Here is a 19185-nt window from a genome sequence, read left to right on the forward strand (position 1 = left end):
TACCACTTAAGCATGCAAGATAACTAACCGGGATTCACCTTACAGTAACTGCACAAACATTTTTACCCAGGTTCGCCCCCAATTCTGGCGTTCACATTACTTTTAAAAATGATCAAACATAATTAATTTATATCTAACCATGGTTAAAAAGGAAAACTGTGAAAATTATTCCAAAAGTGGGGATTCTAGTGCTGCGAAACATCCCCCTCCCCTACCAGCCTGGATCTGACATTGAGAACCTGGTTGATCTTGATAGTGTATTTTAGTTCACAATTTCCATTTCACACAATTCACAATTTCCTATTGTTCATACAAGTGTTGTGGAAACACATTTTATTGGTAAGAAATTAATTGTGAGAAAAAATGTTATTAAGGAAATAAACAATCCAGAAGATAATTTCATTTCTAGAGTGGTATGTCCGATTACCAAGTTGATGGTGGATGGTTGATAATAATATAATATATTGATCTACATTCAGGATTACTTTTCATCTTTTTTGGGGAATGATGTAACTTTTATTCATCTCTTTGTACATATAAATGATGAAGATATCTTTTGAGTATAATCTTTATTTGGATTGACATAACTTTTATTTGTTTATACGAGTAAATGTTGAAAATATCTTTTGGGTATTTTTTGTTTTTTTTTAGGAATGATGTAAGTTTTAGTTGTTAGTTTGTACATGTACATGTTATCCACTAAGGAGCAGACATAAATTCTAATCTTGATATGGATTGATGCATCATAAAATAGTTATTTACAACTTACAGTATAAATTTCGGAATATCAAACAGCAAAAATAGTGATTTTTATACCCCCTGCAAGTAGGAGATATATCTTTGTGTCTGTCCCCTGTTTTTGTTCAGAACTCCTCTGAGGCTGCTAAATGAAATTTGATGACACTTCCACTTACTCATAAGATATTACCACTTGATGATGAAACTATAATATAGTATATAGATCTATGTTCAGGAACTTATCACATAATATCATTGTGTACCTCTTACTTTGTTTACCATCTTTTATGACTTTTGGGTTTTCTGATGCAAGAATGCACTTAATCTTAGGTTGAACAAGGGGAGACCACTCCTTAATTTAATAGACGAAAGTCCACATTTTCTTACATATGATGCCATTGTTCACCTATTATTTTGTTTTACTACCTCAATGCATTTTGGTGTTTCCTTTGTTTTTTGTTTTGTTTTGTTTTTTTGGTTTTTTTTGGGGGGTGGGGGGTGGGAGGGGGGTTAATCACCAAGTAAGCTTTGCTGACAGTATTTTAAGTGCTGTATGAGTGTACTTAATGCAGAATCAAGTCTTAACATAAGCCCGTGCATGATTGAGATATTTACTACATTTGAAAACTTCCGATTTGAATTGTTGGCCCTACATGAGGTTACTAGCTGTGAATCATTCAGTATGAATAGCTTTGTTGTAATGATAATAATCCTGTATATCAATGAAATACTTGATAGATTACCTTCTTCAGTGAATGTTGTCGATCATCAAAATCTCTAAGATGACAAAAATAATCTTTTTTATGACGAAAAGTCTTGTTCACAGCATTTAAATTTTAATGTACAATCAATAGGCCTTTTGTATACCTCTTCCTACAAGTTACATTTGGGAGGATTTTTTTATTGAAAGTCAGATTGACCGATCTAGCATGATTAAGTTTGACAGTTCACTTTTATCTTTCATAAAAAAGGATTATTTGTGTCAATTTTTTTCTTCCTTCATTTAAAATCAGATAATAACATTTTGTGTAAATATTTCACCCTGTATTATATAATATGATACAGTTCCATGTTAGAATCAGGCAAATTTAAGTTAGGTGATGACATGTGTCCTACATAGATAAATCAAGAACATGCTTTATTGTTCAATCAAATTGATTTGTGTTTCCTTATACAGTTACTGAGCAAGGAAATATTGGAGCCAATTTTTTTTCTTTATACATTTAGAAAATAATTTTTTAAACATACATGCATAAATAAAAATCATGCTGTGTTTGATTTTTTTTTTAAATATTTGCATTTAAGCATTGATCTAGATTTTAGTTTGTCTCTGCCTGACTCTGGAAATGAATGGTACCAAAAAATTCCATGGTAATTAGGGAAATAGTTTTTTTTTTTAATAAAAGTGTGTCAGGAAGAAATTTGTAAAGATTTGCTTTTCAAACAGAAAACAAGGAAATATTACCACATGACTGATAACGTCCTTGATATCAGCTTACTTAGATTCTAATATTCAAATTTATTAGCATAGCATCTCTGAGTTTTTATTTTCTATTTGAACTTTTGGATATTACTGTACACCTTTTTGCCATGGTGAGTTTAATTTTTCTTACTTATCAAAACTTTGAGGAAGTTAACTAAAATGTCTCCGGTAAAAACCTAATTGTTTAACCTTAAATATATGAGTTGTAGTTTTAACATTAATGATTCATTGATGCGTTATTGTAAATGTGAATTTAATCTGGTATATCTCTTTAATAATTCCTCCCCCAACTTTTATCTGATCATTCAAGATTTTAATATTTATAGCCTGAGGAACAGCAATATAAGTTGTATTACCTAAAATTAGAAGTTTCTGAAACATAGGATGAATGAAATAAACAGATGATGGGAAAATCATTTTGTAGGAGAGGCAAAAATCTGATAAACTATGAACTTTATGTCATCGAGCTTCTGGGTAGATGGACTAAAAATAGAATTTAAGAATAAATGATGCCTTCAGAAACTATATATATTCCAAATTTAGGATATCATTAAAAAATAATGTACTTGTTCTGGAACAAATACACTGAAGTAGTAAAGTCACATGTTGTTACTGGTCCATCTAAGCATTAGGCGAAAATGCTGAAATGCATTAAATGCTGCAAGATACAGTCCCTATATACATTTAAGTACAAATCTTGAATCAAAACAAAAGTTACTACTGCAAGAGTATTTATTATCTATACATTGTAACTTTAGAATTATTGTGAGGTTTTTATCATTGCTAAATTAATGCTGTATTTGCATGCTTTAAACTCACATTTCATGCCTTTTAAAAGAAAAGAAATGAAAATAAGATCGCAACGATTAAAACAGCTTTTGAGTAAAAAATGACAAAATAAAATATAACCTTAGTTTACAGAGAGCAGTTGACAAATATGTTTCTCATTGACCATTTTGAGACATTGAAGTATGTAGTAACCAGTCAACAAATATGTCTCTCATTTTTATCATACCATATAGCTGGTGTAAAATTTGACCATTATGAGACATTGAAGTATGCAGAAGATTTAACTTCCCCATGTAGTGCATCAAGTACTTAAACTGAGTTGATATTTTGCAGACGAAGTACTATTAAAAATACACATAAATTAGCACAATGCAAAAAATACCTGCTTTATGATACTATATCTCAGCAGTAATATTTGTGGCAAGAGTATGATGAATTTTCAAGGCATGTTGCATGTGATTCAGCAGTATACAGTTCTGTTACTGTTTTAAATGAACAAGTATCACCTTTGCCAGATTTTTACACTGACATGTACACAATGGACTTAATAATCACTTCATAAGCTCTGCATTTTCTATCATATATTTTTGTAGTGTAAACATATTGTGAGGTTGTACAATACTGCACTGTTTCTAGTAACTAACTTTCAATGTTTAGCTGCGCAAATAAGTGTTTCCTTGTTTTTTTTAGAAGGAATATAAGCTATTTCATAATCTTGTTTATCAAGTTACTATGTTGGAGAAAACTTTTTGATAAGGCCTACTTTAGAAGTGGCTTTGATTTCCATACCTATAAAACCCAGAATTTAGTTTTTTGATATACTGCAATATTTTTTGTATGTCTATTGAACATTAGATATTACTAAGAAAATTTTGAAGGTAAATCTAAAGCTCTGCCAACTATTTGATATGTTTATTGATCATTTATATGGTCTGAATAACACGTCCTTTTATTTGGGAAATATAGAATTACTTATCATTACCTTCACTGTTGCAAAGATGTTCTGATTTGTTCACTATTAAGTAGCTGTCTATGTAAGAATCATGCAAAATCTGAAAAATGTGATACACTCCCAAAAAGGCTACATATTTTTATTTTTGTAATTAAGTTGTTTTATGGGTCTATACTATGAAATGTATAATTATTCATTCAAATCTGCCTGCTCTTAGGAGGTAATCACCATTGAAAATCCAGTAGATTCTATTGTATTTGAGCATCATTTACAGAGTTATCTCCCTTCATTTTGAAATCTACAGTGCATTCTATATAATTTTTATCACCTAAGAGCACCAGCTATATGAAAATCCACAAGTTAATTTCTGTTTACTATGACATATAAAAAAAAAATATGTAGGCTTTTTACCCATGAATCTCATTTTGCATGATCCTTAGCTGGAGTGCTACTTAATAATTTTGGCTGTTTTCACTGTTAACAGTACATGCAAAATATAATACACTAATCCTTTTTTATAAACCATGAAATTTGATTATTAGAGAATATGTGCATTTTGCAGATTCCCCCCAATCCCCCCAGAAAAGCAATTAATCGCAAAAATTAATACATTGTACATTAACAGTATAAGGGAACCAACTCTAATTTATTGGTTTGTTCAACTGTCCACCCCTTACTTCTATAGGTATTGTTGGATTACTGTTATAAACTAACTCTGCTTTTTAGGGTGCTGATTTCTATGAACTTTTACTAAAATATCAAAGTCGTCGACTTGAAGATCAGCGTTGTGCTCTGCCAGTTACTCTTCAGGTCTGCTTCTTGTTGTAGTTGTCTGCCCTTCTTGTAATAAACTCCCTTTGTTGTGCATGCATGAAGTAGTTAGTGAGTATCCTCTCTTTGATCCATTGTTGTGATGTAGAAGTTATCCCTCTTGGGTCATGAGAAAATTATGTGTTGGTGCCATATGCTTGCATGTATTTGTAGATACTTCAGATTGAAATGTTATTTATATTAACTATATACTGTTTTAGTTCTGTAGACCAAATAATTTTTGAGGTTATGCCACATCATTCTGATAACATTTTTACAAAATGTAGAATTGAGAATTGATGCTGCTTGATTATACCTTCTACGCATACCATTATAGGCAACTCAGAGTTCTTCCAAGACCCCAGATTGGATTTTGTTTAAATTTTGTGGGATTGTTACTCACCATATGAACTTGATTGTCAAACTGCCACTTTGATTCAATTGCTGAAATGAACACAGACATCTTTTGTATGCCCCTTCAAGATTAAAGAACTTATAGTAAAAAAAATTCTTTGAATTTGCTTGTACATGTTAATACCGGTACATAAGAATATAATCTGCATAAGAATAAATGGTCTGTTAATTGAGTCAGCGAGAAAATGTACAAACAAAATAAACAAAGAAGGAGTCTTCTTTGAACGAAATCATAAGTGTGTACTCTTTTGAGATTTAAAATACTATTTTAAGAGTTTTGATTTTTTTGTCACATCCAATTATGGCATCTAATGGTTGACAGTACAAGCTCGAGGTCATACTAAGCCATCTTACTATGGTAGCAAAATATATAGTTGAAGTTTATGACAACTCAATAAGGATGTCCTATATTGACAGATCCTTGTAAGTGAATACCTACAAAGCAGATAAATAATGTATGGTCTGGGAGAAATGATCTTCTGTAGACTTGATGATATGATTTTGTGATGTAATTAATCCCAAACAATGGGATCAGACAGACGTTGGACATTGACAATTTCCAGCTGAAAGGAAAGCTTCATTTTGAATGATTACTGAAAACTATCAGTTCAGAATGTCCTTATACTGCATTAATATTCTGTAGACACCAATAAGACATTTTTTTCCATAATTATACTCAAACAATAAGATACAACTGATTTCAATGGTAATAGTATGCCATGGCCATATACAAGATGGTCTTTTTTTTTTATGTCTTCTCAGATACAACCAAATAGACCGCTACATCAATTCCAAAGCTTTTATCTATTTTTATGATTATTGATAAATTTCTGACTGTTTTCCTGGGAGAAATTTGGTGCTATTTTATTCTAAATTACAATAGAAATATTATTACTTTGTCTCTGGCAGGACTTAATGTATCCAAACAGCTCGGGAATAATTTTAGTCTGTATAGACCACTGGAAACGTATTAATTCTCGTGATTGCTAATTTTCGTCGATTCTGTCAAGTGAGCATTTTTGCAGGGTTAAATTTAAGTGGTTTCAAAAAAATGATAAGTGTTCTATAGTGTAAAAAAATCAATTTTGAGGGTACTATTTTTCGTGCTTATCTGCCTTCCATGAAAATATCGAAAATTAGTACACAGCGAAAATTGATTTTACAGTATTCTTTAACTTGCTGTAAATGTTCTTACTGTATACTAACTATCATTATTTTCATGATCGAAAGAAATTGACAAAAAATAGTACCAGAAAAATTGATAGCTGCAAATATTTTCACTTGACGGAACTCGCTAATATAACAACCATGATATATTTAATAGGTTTACAGGAATTATTTTTGCCTGTAACTTTTCTTTCCCTTCATAATGGAAACATGTTAAATAGGGAGTAAGTTAATTTTTGTTACAGTTTTCTCCGTGTGGTGTGATCTGCAATACACACGTAAAGCTGATATATACTGTAAACATAATTATTTTTACACTTGCTAATTTTTTTTGTAGATTCTGTCATATGAACAATTTCAAGAATAAAAATTTTCATGGTTTTAAAAGTGAATAATATTACATAACTTTGTTGGTAATATTTTTTGTTGAACATGAAAATAGCGAAAATTATTACACTTACAGGATATAAATTATCTCAATAAATAAAACAGTCTCAAATTGTGTTAGATTAAAAGCAAAATTAGATTGACTTGAAAAACACAGAAAGGGACAGCAGAAATAATATTATTTAGCAAAAAAAAAAGTCTTATTTTTTTTGCAATTGTTTGTCACAGCAAAAACAAATGACTGAATGTTGTGATTTTTTTGGGGTATTTCTAAATAATATAAAAGGTAAATTACTAACTGTCTAAAACATGGTAGTATAATGTGTATATGTATGATAGTTCTACTTGTTTCATTTTCCTACATATGAATTGTTCTATTTTTATCTAGAATAAGAGATAAAAAAATATTTGATTGCCCCCATGGTCGTGTATTATCTCCCTTGTACTGATGTAGTAAATCAATTATTTCTCTGTTTGTGCTGCCACTAAATCTATCATCAAGTCCAGTGGTGTAGAAAAGTTGACAAATGTCACTTCCAGAAGGTTTTGTCCTTTGTCTTTTAGAAATCTCCTGAAAGGAGGTTGTTTTCATCCATGACAAGTCATTTACGATTTTATGCCAGAGCAAATGATGCTGGTGGTGTTCTATTTTTGGTTCAAACTATATTGATTTTATATCATTTGAGCTTTTTAAGGTAGTCAAGATGGAGCATGATTGGAGAAGACTAATTATTTTATTACTCTGTTGTGTTAGAGGCCTTGATGAAATCAAGTGCTGGGTGCAAAATATAAATGTTGTTGTATTTTTTAACATGTTATTGTTTATGCCATAATTTATTTTTTATCCAGATTTATTTTTGTATATTTCCAAGATACAATTACAAAGTTTCCTGGTCAAGCAATTTAATCATTTAATTTTCCACTTGTGAATGATCTTGAATTTTTCAACAAGTGAATGTTTCTAAACTTTGAGCTAATGAATGATATTGAACTTTTACAGGTTGATGATATTTGTCTGTCATTGGTTAGAAATCTTGAGCTGTTTCTGAATAACTAATCTTGAACTTTGTATTGATGTTTGATCTTGAATTTACTCTTTTATGGACAATCTAAATACTTTTCATTGATCTTTCACTTTCCACTGTAGATTGATCTTTAACTATCTGTCTAAGTCTCGTTAATATCTTTTACTTACAGACAGCACCTTGTGTTACACCCACGGAACAGAGAAAGTCTTTTGAAACTCTTGAAGAGGTAATTTCTTGAATAACTTACTTAGTCAATGAAAGGACTGACATACTCTTGAAATGTTGCATGTTTGAAAAAAAATCTGTCTTTGTCTTTTAAGAATGATATTTCTTGTTTTCTTAATGCAGTGACTTTCTTTAATTTGCCAACTTGTTGTGCATAGACTTGCATTAGATTTCCTTGTTGGGGATTGCTTAGAATAAAAAAACCTGAGTTGTTTTGTTTCATTGTTATTTCATCCTGCCTTTGTTTTTGACTAAACAGCATTTTGTAAAATAACCTCCCCCTCCCAAACCATAAATGGTTTCTTCCTTATGGAACCTATTTGAGTTATATTGATAATTGTTGGTATTTCAGGTTTTACGGAAGCCTGGTCCTTATCCTATGATTGTGCTGCCAGAAAATGGCGGGTACTGGATAGAAGGTCAGGACCAAGAGGGACCAATGGGTGAAGATCGACGGTCCACAAACTCTAACCAGAGTCTTTCTGCAGTGGAAATCGAACAAAATGAAGTGGCCCACTGCTATAGGGACTACTTTCTTGGCAAGGTTTGTATCTCAAAATGTTAAATAATAAGACATTGTTTCTTCAAAGCAAAAACATAGGAAGCTTTCTCCTTCATCTTGTGGTGAAGTTAAAAAACAAAAATCACATATACTGAAAAAATAAACCATTAAGTGCTGGAATCTGGAAAATTGTTAATTACGAATCATGCCCAGAAAAAAACATGAATTTGACAGTGTAGGTATGAAGATGAATTGGTGGTTAGTTTGTCTTAGAAGTGTCAGAGGATGTAGAAAAGTGTGTTCAAAGTTACAATAGAGAATTAGGAAAAAAGTGAGTTATATCCCTTTGATGATAAAATTGCAATGCATTTCATATATATTATACCTCGAATTACTGACACTTGGAAAAGAAATGAATGCCATTTTTGCATTTCAGATAACACTTTGAATAAGATTTCATTGAAAGACTTTTCAGTCGCTGCCTTATAGAACAAGGGTAATCATAACATGTATGTATTTGTGTACCATTCATTACAAAAACTATTTTATACCATTGTACCACTCGCATAATTCTCCACTATTTATTCAGGAACATTTTGATTTTTATGCCAACGACGAAAACATTGGACCTATTGTTATGTCGGTGAAAGACGAGAGTACAGAAGATGTACAACAGCAACGTGTTATGTTACGGACTAAAAGGTGCACAGAACAAAGACTTGTAACAATGGAGGAGGTCGATAATGTACCAAACCCTGTCAAAGTAGCCAAGGTTAGGGGCAGATAACTCCTTGATATTCTTTACACCAATATTTTTTTTATTTCATATTAAGAATTTATTGCCATTTCAGGAAGAACATAAAAAGTAAACAGCCATGATTACATGCCTTTTTAACCTATTATTATGTCACTATTAGGAAAACATGTGGCTATTTATTAGAGAAAAGTAATATAGCATTAATAAATTGGCTTAACAGTAAAAAATAATATTTAAAACAAATGTGTGTACTGGAACTGTTAAAAAATCTGGCATATTCCATTGGCACATTTTTTTTTATTATTTTTATGAAAATTTGTAAAACCATTTTAAGTCTATACTGTGTAAAGAGAGATAACTCTGACTTAGAATATTCTATCGTGCTATTTTTTCAGATTTTATATGAAGAAATTGCCACAGAGCGTTTTCATCCAGTCTTATCAACAAAGGGATCGCAGCTTATTGTGAGCTATGATGAACACAATATAACAAATAATTATAAAGTTGGTATTATTTACCAAAAGTTCCATCAAACTAAGGAAGAACAGCTGTTCAACAACAAAGATCACAGTCCTGCTATGGAGGAATTTCTACAAGTAATTGGAGATCGGGTCAAATTAAAAGATTTTAAAGGGTAAGATTCTTATATTTAGAAAAAAGACATGGAATTCTGCAATAAATTACTTTTTAATTAATGTGAGCTATATGGCTATGGTGAAATTTTCACAAGTTTGCAATGTTCAGTATTAAAAATATTAGACTTTCTATCATCAGCAGTGCACAATGGCTGGTTGGATCTAGGTACTGTACTACAATTTTGTACAGTGTACTAATCTTTTCTGGTTTGTTCCTTTAAAATATTACTCAATACACACTAAAAACTATTTGTGTCATCATATTGGTAGCCCTTGGACTGACATACAAATTAGTGTTTGTAAAATTACCATGACACAATCAATGTAAGTTGATATCTCAACAAGAGCTTTAACCTAAAATTTTGGCGTGGTAGCCTACAGGCTAAATGTAGGTAACCAATATGTACAGTTCTTTACAATAACAGTAGAAATTTTAGTCCCCCACACCAAGTTTTAGGGGCTATTGGCGAGTATGCCCCTGCTAGCAATAATAATTATGTCTTATATTTGGTGTTAAAAGGAAAATGGTATCAGAAGATCCTAATGTATTATGTTGCTATTTTCCAGATTCCGTGGCGGTCTAGATACATGTCAGGGACAAACAGGAGAGGAATCGGTGTATACTACATTTAGAAACAAAGGAATGATGTTCCATGTATCTACACTGTTACCCTACACCGAGGGAGACCCCCAACAGGTAAGTAACTGGACTAGAAACCTGTTCCTTTTATCTGTTTGTGGCTTGTTGCAAATGTAACAAACTCGGGTCCTAACAATGCCTTTAAAGATCGGAAATATTAAGGCCTTAAAAAGGTTTAAATACCTTGCTTCTCAGGCCCTCCCCCCATTTCTTTTTAGGGTACTTTATCAATAAAGCAAGAATGAAATAGTTTCAGTTTTCAGTTCTCATATGTACAAAAATTGCAGTTACGAATGTATGAAACAATATTGAGATATTGATATAATAGTAGTTATGTATTTTTCAGTTGCAAAGAAAGCGACACATAGGGAACGATATTGTTGTTGTAGTTTTCCAAGAAGAAAATACTCCATTTGTGCCAAATATGATTGCCTCACACTTTCTGCATTCCTTCATAGTGGTACAACCCATTGATCCAAATACTGACCATACCAAATATAAGGTAAGTCAGGTTGATTGTCAGACAGCATTGGACTGTACCAATTTGAATGTACTGTAAATAACCTATGATCACAGAAAAAAACTTAACTCTAAAGGAGGTCACCAAAAGCAAATCACATTTATTTAAATGCCTTTTTGTCTCAGAAAATACATACCTTTTGAGCTCGAAAGACAACTAAGAGAGAGTTTTCCTCCATGCCATTGTAAGTTGGGATGGGGGAGACTTAACTTATTTTAGCATAATATCTGGGGTGAAACTTCATCACCAGGCTGATTAGGTTTTCACAAATTGTTATCACAAAAACATTCAACCCTGAGTTTGCTTATCAAATGTGACAGTACAAGGGTATTAAATGGATTTTTAAATACCTTTAGTTCAATTCGGGTCTCATATGTGTCTGAATTGTATTTTGAGATACAAGAAGAAAATCTGCTGAAGAAAGGGAAGGAAGTGTGATATTCCCATCTTGTAGACTGGAACTTTGACATAGGAAGAATAACATTTGAATTTCCAGAAGTCTTACAAACAAATCTTTATGGTTAATACTTGTGGTGAAAAGATATGCCAAAAATTATTGAAAATGAAGTTGTTTGCTTTCTTCCCTTTATATTCTGTGATATTATTTTTAGGTGTCTGTGGCAGCTCGTAGTGATGTACCTAAGTTTGGACCAACTCTGTCAAACTCCGGTGTTTATGAAAAGGTGTGTTTTAATGTCATCTTGCCATAGAAGTCACAAGTCAAGGTCACAGATTCAAAGTTTTTACATAGCTAGAGGAAAAAAACATGTTCACCATTGACTTTCTACTTAATTTACATACAAATAAATCCAACCATTTTATTGTAATTTCGAAATGAAAACAATGAAGTTTTCTTAACTGATGTTATTTGTTTTTAGTGATATTCATTAGTCTTAATTTAATGTCTTATAATTTAATTTACAGGGACCAGAGTTTAGAGAATTTTTATTAACCAAAATTATAAATGCTGAGAAAGCAAGTTACAAAAGTGAACAGTTTGCTAAATTGGAGGTATGTTACACAAAGATGTTTATAAATATTGACTCAAAAAACAGAAGGGATTCGATAGTTCCTGTTAAAAAAATGTAAAGGAAACATTTCCCAACAATGTACAAATACTTCAAGAGGTAGACCTAGTGTAAGGGGGATAACTCTTGAAATCAGCAATATGTTTGTATCATATTTAATTTCACCACAGCCTATCAAGCTTTCATTTGAAACAGTATAAAATCAGTCCAAGTTACTTTGATGCTTACATGACATTGATGTAAAGTGCTGAGTCCATATTTTCCAGTGATTTGTAAGAGTTGTGTTCCGTATCCTCAGTCTACCTCCTTAATATGCAACAGACTGACTGTATCTGGTGGAATTGCTTCATCAAATGTTCATTAATCTTGAAATGCAAGCTTATCTAGGCAGTGCCCAATCTTTCTACTTGAATTAATGCTATTCAGACATCAAGTTCTTTCAACAAGAGATGAATCACTCAGTAGTAAATATTTACTTCTCAACTGTCTTGAAGTTTTTTCATTAATTCTTGTTTTTAAGGAGAGGACTCGAGGAGCCTTATTAGACTGTCTCCACACAGAGCTCCATAAGAAGAACATAGAGCTGTTCGGTCTTTCGATGGTTCCTGGGTTTAAACAGGAAAGCAGCAAGCTCATTGGTTCATTTAAACGGGTATTGAGTATGGGACGGAACCAGAGTGAGACAGGGATGAACAGGAAGTCGAATGGTTCAGCTTTGTTGCCTGTTGGTGAAGAAGAAAAACCTTCTAGTGTGAGTTCACTACTAGTATTTTTTAATGTGTTTTTTGAGTGTTTTGAACTTAATCAAACCTAGAAAAAAAACTTAAGGAGTTTCCATTTTTTTTCCATGGGTTTTTGATATGCTTGATGAGAAAAAGGAGCTGTAATAAATCATGGGTAGATAAAGAAAAATGAAAATTTTAAGTATTTGTTTTATGGTAAAAATAAGGAACATTATTGAAATTACTACTAATTAAATAAAAGTTATCAGTTTTGTTTTTGTTTTTTTTCAATGATTTGATACTTTTCCTAATTTGTTTGCATCATTGTTTGATTATCTGGTTATAAAACACAATTATTTGTACACCAGAAACAGCATTTACGTCATGGATTACCTCCCTTTGATACTGTTTTTTTTTTTTTTTTTACTATTTATTTATTTTTTGTTGTTTTTGTTTTTGTTTTGTTTATTTTGTTGTTTTTTTTTTGTTTTTGTTTGTTTGTTTGGTTGTTTTTATATTTTAAACATCTTATTCTGTCTAGAAATACATGGATATCAAGTTTCTAGATGCTGTAGAAATATTCAGTTTTGTTTAAATGTCATGCCACCTTTTTTCCTTCAGCCTAAGAGATCTCCCTCCTCACGCAAGAAGTATAATCGTCAGACCAGCTCAACTTCTGAGAAGAAAAAAGAAAAGGCATTGTAAGTTGCTTAAAGCATATGCTGTTGTAAAATATTAAAAAAGAATAAGTTGACATCTGCATGGGACATCTAAATTATAATAGTTTTTAAATCCACTGTTTTTTTGTTTTTGTTTTGGGAGTTGAGGGATATATGATATCTCAAATACCAAAAGCTTTGATGGTTAAGGTTTAGTCTTCCCCCCCCCCCTGCATTTTAGCTTGGGTACTGGAGAATGAATAATTTGTTATTGAGGCAATTGACAGAATCTGCATAAATTAGCAGAAACAAAACTAATATGTTCACAGTAAACATTAAAAGAGATGATATACAATTACATACATATTATTAAGCACAGCTGTTAAATTTGAAGTATTTCTTATTTTATAATTGTCTATTGCATTTTATAAATTTTGTTTTACAGGGCTCAAAGAAATACTCTTTCAGACAGTCAGAGTAATCAATCATCATATAAAACATGTAGTGCTCCATCCAGTCCACAATCTAGTCCAAGTAGTACAGCCTCAGCTCAGAGGTAAGTCAGTAAAGTCCCTAATTAAGTCCTCATTCTAGTGAGAGTTGTTCGGCTTTGGCTCAGTGGTTAGGTCATGATTTCAAGCCTAGAAGTACAGCCTCATATCAGAGGTAAGGTCAAAGTCACCAGTCTGCCCTTAAACTAAACCAGTAGAAGGAGTATGCCTCAGCTCAGAGATAAATGTCTATTAAAACAAACGGGGACAGATTATAGAACTAGGAGAGACCAAATATGACCAAATGTGAAAAACATCAATTGGATTTCACAGTTATAAGCTATTATACCCCAATCAGTTAGTTGATGGTAATACTATAATGGAATCACCTTGACTATACTTCTTAAAAATTTTTATAAGAAAAATTTTGGATACCACTTGATGGAATGATTTCAAATTTGGTCTGAGACTTTATATTGATAAGTTGCTATCAAATTCCTGTACTTAAGAGTGGAGGTATACATAGCACAACAACACAAGCAACTTCATGGTTAAATTTTATTATTTCAGAGCAAGTAATAACAGTGTTCAGATCTCACCATCCAATTCCGAGAGTTCATTCAACAGTATCGATGATTATGCTCCTACCCATGTCATTCATAACCATGAAGATTCTGATACAGGAATGGTGAGTATTTATAGTAATGATGTTGCCAAAATAACACAGTATTACTAACAGAAAATCCTTCTTACTTAACTAATAAACACCTTTTTTTTGTATCTTTTGAATTGTAGCTATTATATATGGTTTAATGTCCAAAATGTATATTTTTTAAAGCGATGTTTGGGAAACTCAAAATTAATATTAAGATACTTTAGATAAAGATAGTTTGAAATTATGTAATGTGATATTCTATTAAAAGTTTTGAAGTTTGCTTGAAACCTTGAAATGACACAAAAATCAGATTTCTGAAAATTTTCTGTTAGACCCCAAAAAAATTGTTTAGTTTATCAGATACTACCGTATCCTCTTAAACACTCAGAAGGGGATTTTATCCCATGGCAAAAAAAAATCTAGATTTTTTTGGTTTAAAGTCCAGAAAATGGTTTCAAAAAATTCTTTGGGAATGTTTGTGCACTTTATGTGAAGGTTTATATAAGTTCAGCATGTGCAATTATTTGACATCAATTAAAGTAGGGCACTATAATTATACTAAATTGTTTACTCTAGAATTTGATGTCATACAGTATCATTTCCAGCTTAGCTTCCACTTGCACGTTTTCTGAACTGTATGATAAATATTTATTAGCTTTAGCAGTACATATGATGAAATATTATGAAACATTAAACAAAGACTTTGACTATTTTTTTATGACATAACTCCCCCCCCCTTTCCAAAAAAAAAAAAATGCCATTGGCATCAAAATTTTTTAAAAGTGGTCAGAGAAACTAGGCATTTTTTGGTTTAGCATTATTCGGTACATCACAGGTAGATTCAAATTTCTGTCCTTGTACAAGTCACAGATACCAGTAGATTTTCTTTTTTGTGATGACTTATGCTCAGTTTGGATGCTACAAGTAGTCAATTATGTTTGTTTTGGAAGGGGAGATAACTCTTACATCACCTGATCAGCTACAGTGTCTTTTTCAGGAGAGTCTTTCGTCGGTAGGGACCCCTAACAATAACTACATCAGATCTGATGATTGTTTATATCCAGAATATGATGGTAAGTCTTTTTAGAATATATTAATTTTAGAAATATATCTGTACCATTTAATAGGAAAATATGTAGAATTCTGTTTGACATTTTTCATGGCAAAGAAGGGGACATATTCCCTTAGTGTACTGATGGTCCTGGCTACTAGAAAAAGTGAAGGCTATAATCCACTACAAAAACTGCATGATCTCGATTCTGCCGGTGTATTGCTGAGTACATTATCTGTCTTTTTAAACTATACCTATCATTTAAAAACCAAGCTATTTTACATGGACATCATATTTTACATAGCTGTGGCTACCATACCAATTATATAGAAATATAAGGTGTACAGTGTATTCTAAGGGATGGGATATTATAGGTTTCATATTAAGCGAAAGTTTATTATAGCAAAATATCAACTCAAGCTTGTTAATTTCAACTTCAAAAACAAACAAGCCTTGCTTAATCTAATTATATGATATAGTATGATTACTAATGATCAACATATGGTCTTTCATTGTTTTAGCTAATAGTGCTCAGCATCATGAAATCCTACGATATGAGATACATAAACTAAAAGCAGAGAAATCAGATCTTATGAAACAGAATAAGGTAATTAATTTAAAGCATTTGAAAAAAAGACTCTCCTGAATAAGACACTGCAGCTGATCAGGTGATGTAAGAGTTATCTCCCCTTATGTAGTGAATATTGTATAACTTGTATGTTTGATCTTCTGGAAAAAAATATATAATACTTTATTGTACCTTTCATAATAATAACTCATCTGTGTGTTTTATATACATGTTATACCCTAAAGTCCTGACTAATGGCACTCAGTATCACAGTCAAGATGTCTGTTCTATTGATTCTTTCACCCAAGTACAAGAAATTTGATGTCAATAAGACATTATGTTATTATTAGCACCCAGTGTTCTTTTAAGGAACACCAACACTGTTGCTTATAATTGTCCCTGCTTGCAAAGCAGTGTTGATCTAGAAATAGGTCGTTCTTTGAAGTGTTTGTTTGTGTTGTTTCACTGACATGGATAATCCATTTGGTTAAATATTTAATATGTGTGTGATAATTTGATAAAGTAACTAGCTCAAATATAGCATATACATGTGTGAAATTTTCTGATAAATGACTGTCGAGGATGTTGACAATGAGAGAAAAATATTACTCAATCAAGCTATTGCTTAAGATGCTTTTTGCATTAATTATTTAAATTTAGATAACTGAATGCAGAATGTATCAATTTAAATAATCATTTCTATTTTTATTTTCAGACTTTACAGAAGGAGTTAAAAGAGTTTAAAGAGAGAGAAAGATGTTTAATGTCCCAATTAACTCTATCAAATTTAGAAAATAGGAGACTTTCAAACACTTCACGGACACCGAACATTGAAATAAGTTCTGAAGCTACAGTGTAATTGTTGTCAAGCTTTCAGTGTTTATGTTTATTGTCAGCTGACTGTTGCTAACCAATGGATGTACTAGTCAGTTTTCAAAGAGAGATGTTTTCTGATTGGATATTTTTGTTGAAGAGGAAAGTTTTCTGTGATCTTTGAATGATTGGATGACAATCTGGTCAAATGGGGTAATGTTTTGCCTTCTTTTGATTGGATAGTTGGATTACCTGTTTGTTACTCAACATGTATGATAGCTAGATAATTGGTTAATTTTCAGACGGAAAGTTGAGCTTAAAACAGATTTTTGTAATCAATGTTTTACTGTTAATCAAAATGTAACAATTTTATAATATTTTACTGTAAGCTTTCTGACCAATGGTAACAGTTCATTTAGAAATAATTGTGTTTGAATGAGTCACAGTTCGTGGGGTTGTAACGTTATCAACCAGCATCCTCCCTGCTTTTTCTGGTTTTTTTTAAACTATTATCTTTGTGACATGGGAATGCTGGCACAGAACAAGATATTTGAAAAAGGGATGCCAGGCTGTGATTGGTCAACTTCTGCCTAAGTTATTTAATATTTTATCCCAATAATTGTCATGAACACTTTTCTGGATATTGCAAGAAGTACAAGACAAAGTCCAATGACGCTTAGTTTTCTGCTCATGAAAAAATAACAGTATTTTAATAGAAGAATTGAATACTGGAATTGTTATCTTTGCATTATGTAATGTATCATTATAATACAATTTATCTGAATATACCAGCATTGAATGTCAGATATACTGCTATCGAAACATGAGCTGTTTATGTGCTTGAAATCTGTATCTGGAGAGGAGCAGACATTTTGTTAATTTTTCTACTGGAGATTTTAATTTCTGATACAATATGGCATGTTGTGCATGTGGATGATTATTTCAGAATTATTCTTTATTATGTTTAAAATTGTTTTTTGTTTTTTTTTTCTTGTTATTTGATTTTTAGATCTTCAAAAACTAAAAGAGAAACATAAACATTCTGTACAATGTTTTAATTATTTCTCCACTTAGTAATATTTCGATCAATGGCATGTGAGCTTAGCTAAATCTAAATTTTACTATGAAGAGTGAAGATTTATTTTAAACCAAGACTTGTATGGAGATTCATCTTCTCTTGTGTAACCCTTTTTAAAACAACAAAATCAGAGAATTGAATCAGAATACAGAAGAAAAGTCTTTTGTTTGAAGTTTTTATTGTTAAAGAAGTTCTCTTCATTACATGTTAATTTGATATCACTAAAATATGTTTAAATCAGCATCTCAGCAATCAAGAAGAAGATTATTCTGGGGTCAGGAAGAAAAGTTATGTCACAGTTACTGACCTCTGTATAAAATAAACAGGACCCAGCATTTTAAAAGTATGAATACTGGAATTGTATTGACTGGGAAAAGTTGAAATATTTGTTAGTGGTTCCCATAAACAATTTCATCTTTATTACTGATCAATCTCTTAGTGAGAGATTGTTTTTTAGGCCAAATTAAAAAAAATATGTGTGTTTCCTATTACTCTACAATTTGTTTTGCTATTTTTCAATAAGTACTGTTCAAATCAGAATTTTTCTCTCAAAGACTAAGTGTACAAAATATAGTAAAATGAAAGCATGCTTACCTTTTTAAAGGTGTTATAAGAAACACACATATTATTTTTTTTTTGCCTTACTGGAAGGTGCTATGACTGCCTATTACAGTGCAATATTTATTGTATATAGATGGACTAATTTAAATTGTTGTATATATCAGATTATATTTGTTTCCCTCTGACAAAATAAAATCTAGTCTCATATATACGTTTTATGTTTTTGGTTTTGTTTAACAACCAGGGATGGATCTAGGATTTCAGGTTGGGTAGGTGTTAGTAGTATAGAGTGAAAAAATAGAAGTGGATTTTGTGATAAATCAAGATTTCATGCAAGAAAAAATTATGGGGCATATGCTCTGCACACCCTTCCTTGGGTTTCTGACAACTGCCAAAAAAATGCTTGTGTCCACCTTTTCATATATAAGAGCTGTACCAAGCTTGAATGTTACGTTTATACTTTCCTGAAAGTGTTCAGGGATTGACCTTTGCAATTGTACCAAAATTTGCCC

At 31.5% G+C, this 19185-nt stretch overlaps 1 protein-coding gene across 16 annotated transcripts in view; it reads left to right on the forward strand.

The window, feature by feature from the left end:
* The window catches only part of LOC148601119 (rap1 GTPase-activating protein 1-like), a 145923-nt gene extending 127043 nt beyond the window's left edge, over nt 1-18880 (forward strand). For 13 of the 16 annotated variants that reach the window (XM_088556107.1, XM_088556106.1, XM_088556110.1 and 10 more), the window contains 15 exons: nt 7938-7994; nt 8346-8537; nt 9085-9267; nt 9648-9886; nt 10455-10584; nt 10874-11029; nt 11659-11730; nt 11972-12058; nt 12596-12826; nt 13419-13498; nt 13902-14012; nt 14518-14635; nt 15588-15675; nt 16175-16260; nt 16937-18880. In XM_088556107.1, the coding sequence (XP_088412233.1) occupies nt 7938-7994; nt 8346-8537; nt 9085-9267; nt 9648-9886; nt 10455-10584; nt 10874-11029; nt 11659-11730; nt 11972-12058; nt 12596-12826; nt 13419-13498; nt 13902-14012; nt 14518-14635; nt 15588-15675; nt 16175-16260; nt 16937-17080 (1974 nt within the window). In that variant the 3' untranslated portion in view covers nt 17081-18880. The remainder of the gene's footprint in view (nt 1-7937; nt 7995-8345; nt 8538-9084; nt 9268-9647; nt 9887-10454; nt 10585-10873; nt 11030-11658; nt 11731-11971; nt 12059-12595; nt 12827-13418; nt 13499-13901; nt 14013-14517; nt 14636-15587; nt 15676-16174; nt 16261-16936) is intronic. The other 3 variants (XM_088556108.1, XM_088556109.1, XM_088556111.1) reach the window with 3 other exon arrangements.
* Nucleotides 18881-19185: the final 305 nt, after the last annotated feature.

This window comes from Perna viridis, chromosome 12 (assembly GCF_037379345.1).
Source record: "Perna viridis isolate PV_CMFRI_1.1 ecotype Kerala chromosome 12, ASM3737934v1, whole genome shotgun sequence".
In the NCBI taxonomy this organism is placed as follows: domain Eukaryota; kingdom Metazoa; phylum Mollusca; class Bivalvia; order Mytilida; family Mytilidae; genus Perna; species Perna viridis.